Raw genomic sequence first — 6,445 nt, 5'->3', positions numbered from 1 at the left:
TCATTCAGTTGGTCCGTGCATCCTGTCAAATTCGTCGAATAATGGGTCACCACGATCTATTGGAGTTGATTCGTCATTGTTCGACGGTGATGTCCTACATAAACATCAAACACAAGCACATAAAAAATTTCCCTATTCAAATTTTAGATGTTATTATAAATAGTGTTAGCATCTTACGGTGTGTTCAAATGTCTTGGGTATTGTCTTCTATCATGACCAATGTGTCCACACTCTCGACAGTGTCTAATCCCTCGCTTCATTGCCTTTTCATTTGCTCCCGTTACTCCTTTCGACCTTCCTTTGCACCTCACTCTCTTAGGGTCTTTCATATATTGTGTTTGAGAGCTGGACCCTCCAACTTCGTTATTACTTGGTCCATCCTTCAACAACTTCAACTTCACCTGCAAACTTTTTAGAGTCTCTGACAGTAGCTCACATCCTTCTTCACCCATTAATGCATCCTCAACCACATCTGAAGCAAGTCGAGACATTGTACACCGCTTTATTAAAAGACCAGGATCTGCACAGTCTTTAATTTCGTTGCCATTTGCATCTGACACCAATCCAGATTTCGCAGTTTTCTTCCACCTCTTCAAAATATATTTATCGGGCATATATTCAATCTGGTCCCTTCTGAACAATGCTAGGATGTGCTTGCAAATAATTCCAACAAATTCAAATCTTTTGCAGCTACACGATGCGTGGTCAGAATCTTTGACATATACGACTTCTGCCACTCTTGTTTCCCAATTTTTCCTTTCGCTCACGTTAAAGACAACTTCAGAAGCATCCTCTGTTTTGAGCTCTAGGAAACATGTTGTACTTTGTATTAGTTCTTGCTCAAACTTTTGAAACATTGTCCTTGTGTACAAGGTAGCCATTTGTTTGTTCATTGGCATCGGTAGAATACATTGAGCCACTTCAAATGCATCTACGTGATCAGCAACTAACTCTTTTTCACGTTGATGAGAAAGTGCCCTCTCAAATCGTATTATGAAATCCATCAACGAATTTCTCCTTGATATGTATTGCTTGAAAAAACCATGAGAACCTTTTGCTCTTTGGCTGCTTGACATTCCAGCGGCAAAAAATTGTCGTGCGTAGGCTGGAACCCAAGATTCCCTTAAATCAAACATTGAACTTAGCCATGGATGGTCAGTCAAACCAGCCTTTGTAACCACAATATTTCATTTTGCATCAAACTCATCCTTATTGTCAGTATCCCATATGGCTTTCTGAAATTCACGCCAATACTCCTTATAAGCAGAATGTGGTAACTTAACAGAGAACTTTGATGTGATGTGCCATATGCAAATTCGATGAAATGTAGTCGGGAAGGCTATTGAAATCGCTATGGCCATTGCCGCATCTTGATCTGTAATAATTGTTTTAGGTTCGCCACCTGGCATGGCTTTCTTAAACTCCTCAAATATCCAAACAAACGACTCAGTCGTTTCCTTGCTCAAAAATGCGCATGCTAAGACAATTGTCTAACCATGGTTATTAACTCCCAACATTGGTGCAAATGTCAAGTCGTATCGATTCGTGTTGAATGTGGTATCGAATACAACAACATCTCCATAAAACCCATATGCCCGTCTAGAAGTTTCATCTACCCAAAAACATCGACTAAACCTGTCATGGCCATCTCCCTCAATCTTGAAATAAAAAGCCTTATTTTTTTTTCTGTTCAGCCATAAAATACTCGGTCACTAGTTCAACATCGTGGTTCCTCAGCTTCCCATTCACACTACATTCAAGATTGTAGATATCTTTTTTGATAAAACCGATTTTATCCATTCCCCCGGATTGCACCTCGAAAATACTTAACTTCTGATGAATAGGAATATTAACTGAACCCAACTGTTTTGTGAGTACTTTTGTAGAATCTGAAATATGACGGTGTGATCTCAATAAATGCATTCTTTCTGAGGGTGTCATCTTATGATTGTGTCCCTCTGCAAAAAGAGAGATGGTATACTTCTTGCTCCCATTTTCTTCACAACCACAATCTTAGCTTTGCAATTGCATCTACTTATTCCCCGTTGTCTTTTTCTCTCCCGAGTTTCATCTCTCCTGTATGCACCTTGTTTGCAACATACAAATTCTTTCCTCAAAATCTCTTTCTTATTTTTTTTCCCCAAAAGCTGGAATGAAGTCGAATACCAAAGCCAGCCAAGAATGCATATCTATTATAGAAATTGTAAACGAGGTCAAGCGAGTCGAACTTCATCCCAACTGCTGGTGTTTCCTCATTTCTTACTTCAGGAATATAAACCCTCCCATTAGCTGTTGCACATTCATCACTCTCTGAGCCCTCAGACATTTTATCTACGTATATTATTGATCCACTTCTATATTACTGCATAGCAAATATTAATTCATTAATCAGTCATTACTGCATCACAACATATCAATGCATTCCACTTACACAAAACATTGCCCAAATTGACACAACATACTCATAGCCTAACTTCCGATTACACAAAACGCAAGCAAAATTTAATAATAGTTACGTCATCTCTTGTGAAATAATCTGGAAAAAATAACATTAGAACCAACATGTTCAACTAAGAACACAAATGTAATTCAAACCACCAATTACAGAACTTTATCCAATATCCTCTCCAAATGCTTACTCCTAATGTCATTAAGCCTAAGTTTAGGATCTTTTACCTACATTTCATAATTTTCCACCCCCACCAAAGACAATCAACTAAGTATATTGAATATTCATAAGGAAATGACACATTATTGATTCCAAAAATGACGCATTATTGATGCCACAAATGACGAATTTCCCACCCTCACAAAAAATAAACCAAACCCAATAAAATCAATCCAGCAAGTGAACTTACCTCTCAAAATCAATCGGGAGCTCTGAAGTCAGTCAGTTTGAGAGAATGTAGTGGACATTAGAGAAGACTCTTTGGTATTTGAGACTCCATCTCTACCAAAATCGAGGAACAACTGCTGCTGCGGCGTCTAGCTACAAAAAGAGATATGCTACTTTGCTTTCATCTGGAATCTTGTCAGCTGAATGAAAAAGAGAAGGGGTTTTCACTTGACCCATAGAATCAAAACAGGGCAACAGCTAGGTAAGAGCCATTCTTTGTAATACCGAGGATACCATAGATCGCAGGCCTCCCAAGGAGCTAATGACAATCGAGTGACTATAAGGTTTGGGAGATTTGGATCCTTCTAATTGTGGGTTTGCTTTACATTCAAAAAAAGAGGATTGTGTTCTTGAGTTTTTCACAGAGAGGGAAAGAGGGAAGATCTTCAACTGAAGTTGGGTTTCTAAACGGGTTAGATTTCAACCCGATTCTACATGCACCCTCTTTTAAAAACTCACCGTTGGATGAAATCCAACGGCTCTTACATACCCCTCAAAAACATCCCTTATAACTTTTCACTCGCTATAGAAACTCCCGGTTTACAAAACCCTTAGACCTCATTTGGTGGGCAGGACTGGAATGGACAAGTCCAATTAAATTGGACATGAATCTAGTTGGATGTTTAGTGGGCTTAAAGTGGATCATGGAGTGGTTAGGAGTTGGATTTTTATTTCAGATACTAGTCCAGCGTATGTTACATTTGGAAACCCGCGCCAAGACTTGGGTTTTGGACAACTCCGCCTCTCTCTTTGATCGTTTGTCTTCGTCGGCTGCTTAGGTTTTGAGTAGCCTTTCTTTTTCTCCTATTCTCTTCATCACTTTTTCTTGTTTTCTTTCTCCACTGTGATCTGGAAAGCCCTCTATTTAACATTTTAAAGGTATAATCATTTTCTCTCTGCATCTATTTTCTTCTCTAATATTGGGATTCTAACATTTTGCTTTGCTTTTGTTCTTTAGCAACAACAAGAAGTTCAATTGATGACTGAGTCTTAGACGGATATGTAGATTTGAGCCACAGACAAGGTAAAAAAAGAACAAACCCATCTCAATTTGGTTTATGGTATATCACATCCTAAAATGTTTCTGATCATGGGATCACCAATTGGACAAATGGTGGCAGCAAAGGCTAGTACACACTGTGTCTGCTTAATAAAGATGGAGTTCACTAAACACAATTGACTAAGAATTCTTGTATGGTAGTTTTACCACAAGTGTTTAATAATAAGTAATTCTAAGATTCGATAATGCAAATTAGTCCTCAGATCTGTCACGCCCCAACCCACGGATTTACGTTATCTTGGGTTAAGACGTGATTCACACCTTAATTACAGAATTTAATATATAAAAAACTATAACTAAAATGTGAAGAAACATTTAAATAAATAAAATAAATATTTCACATAGAATATTTAGCGGAAATGATAACATCTGAAATCTTAAAAATTTTACATTATTTTACAAGTTAGAACTACTCGAGAGTTTACTAAAAGAGTAGCTCATCATTCATCCACAAGCTATGTACACAATACACTTTATAAATATGCCAAAATCATCACAAGCTCTAGATTTTAGGTTCAATACCTGCAAAATCTGTTAGGGGGTGAGCGAAACCATAGCTCAGTAAGGACATAAACCTTTTTGCAGGAAATTGATATAATTAAATTAAGTAACATACAATCATACCGCCAAATACCACATTATTAATGATGCATGAATGCTCTTCATCTAATCCCGTTAATTCATATAACTGGACAAGCAAACCTGCACGTCCCATACCATGGTTATACCACTTGGTCCCGAATGCCCATTTATATGAACTAACACCCATTTCAATCATCCCATAATTCCCCTTTTGTTAGTCATCTTGTCTAACTTCATGTCGCTAGTCCCAAATCACCCAATAAAACCATGTGCATTGTGGGATCCCTGAGACCTGGTACCTGCCAAGAGTTACACTCAACTACACAAAATACTATTTCCATTACCCTATTTTCCATCATTATTTTCTCAATCCAACAACTACAACCAATTTCCATGGCATGATATAATTATGCCTTTCACATATCCCATGTATCTCACAACAATGTAACCATTTAAAACATCACCAATGTATATACAATTATGCCAATATTGTTCAAATTGTTAAGAATACGTAAACATATTGTTCAAATAGTTAAGAATACGTAAACACCCAATACAAGGAACGTCAACCAAACTGTAATATCAAGAACATCCATTATAATATGACACATAATATAGACCTCACTAAATTTAATTAGATTAATCCCCGTAAAGGCTCCCAAGAAACCCCTACCTTAACACCAAAGCTTTTGCTATGAATGTAATGTGTTTCCCAATTTTTCACCACATTCACAAACTTAGTCACACACTCTATCTTCTTTTCTTTCTCACTTTCTCCTCTTTCAATTTCTTTCTCTCTTCTCATGCACAACTATGCATGAAAACAAGTAATGAAGGTCCTATTTATACTAAGAAGAGGGGGCAACTATCCTATGCCACAACTACAAAAAAGCAAAAAGACGACGGTAAATCACCATCGTGTATTGGGTTTTTCAATGGTCGTGGAATCCACCGTCATCTTTTCCCTCATAAACCACGACGCTAAATAACCGTCGTTGTTAAAATATACAACGTCATCAACAAATACAAAACGACGTCTTTGTACTGCAAAAAGATCTAAAAAAAGCAATCGAGGATGATAATAGACGACCAACTCTCTAAAAAAACCGTCGTTAAAAAGGAAAAATATGACACATATTAACAGAACAAGGCCGCAAGATAGACATACAACGACGAAAATACAAATACGACGACGTTAAATATAATTTTCACGACAATAAAAAATATGACGTCTTTAAATACATTAGAAGACGACGTTATTGATACCTACTACGTCGCATATATAAAAACAACCGTCGTAAAATTAATTTTCCACTTCGATTTTTCGATAAAAGATGACGTGGAAATAGTTGTAGGTGTCATTATTTACGACGTATATGTTAATAGAGTAGACGTTGAAAAACTAAACAACGTCGGTTACAAATATATGAGAGTCGTATTACAAAATTTATACGTCCTATTTTCAGAAACAAACAACGACGATAAATATTAGACGTTGTTAAATAAAACAACGTCGGAAAAAAATAAAAACAGACATGTTTAGTCTGCTAAAGTTCTAGAAAATAGTCGAGGATGAGAATAGACGACCAACTCAAAAAAATCACCGTCGTTAAAAAGGAAAAATATGACACATATTAAAAGAACAAGGCCGCAAGATATACATACAACGACGACAACTAAAATACTACGCCGTTAAATATAATTTAGAAAAAATATGACGTCTTTAAATACATGAGAAGACGACGTTATTGAAATCTACTACGTCTCTTATTTACAAAAAACCGTCGTGAAATAAATTTTCCACTTCGATTTTTCTAAAAAAGATGACGTGGAAATAGTTGTCAGTGTCATTATTTACGACGTATACATTTATATAGTCGACGTTGTATTTATATGTATTCATTACT

At 36.6% G+C, this 6,445-nt stretch overlaps 2 protein-coding genes across 2 annotated transcripts; both read right to left on the bottom strand.

The window, feature by feature from the left end:
- Positions 1-857, bottom strand: LOC109948018 (protein FAR1-RELATED SEQUENCE 8-like). Its single transcript, XM_020559913.1, has 2 exons — positions 178-857; positions 1-94 (listed from the first exon to the last, which is right to left on the bottom strand). Exons 1-2 carry the CDS (start codon positions 855-857, stop codon positions 1-3), a joined length of 774 nt encoding a protein of 257 aa, XP_020415502.1.
- On the bottom strand, positions 1,188-2,326 carry LOC109948017 (protein FAR1-RELATED SEQUENCE 5-like). Its single transcript, XM_020559912.1, has 2 exons — positions 2,167-2,326; positions 1,188-1,477 (listed from the first exon to the last, which is right to left on the bottom strand). Exons 1-2 carry the CDS (start codon positions 2,324-2,326, stop codon positions 1,188-1,190), a joined length of 450 nt encoding a protein of 149 aa, XP_020415501.1.

This window comes from Prunus persica, chromosome G3, assembly GCF_000346465.2.
Source record: "Prunus persica cultivar Lovell chromosome G3, Prunus_persica_NCBIv2, whole genome shotgun sequence".
In the NCBI taxonomy this organism is placed as follows: Eukaryota; Viridiplantae; Streptophyta; class Magnoliopsida; order Rosales; family Rosaceae; genus Prunus; species Prunus persica.
This window is presented reverse-complemented; position numbering and strand designations above follow the sequence as displayed.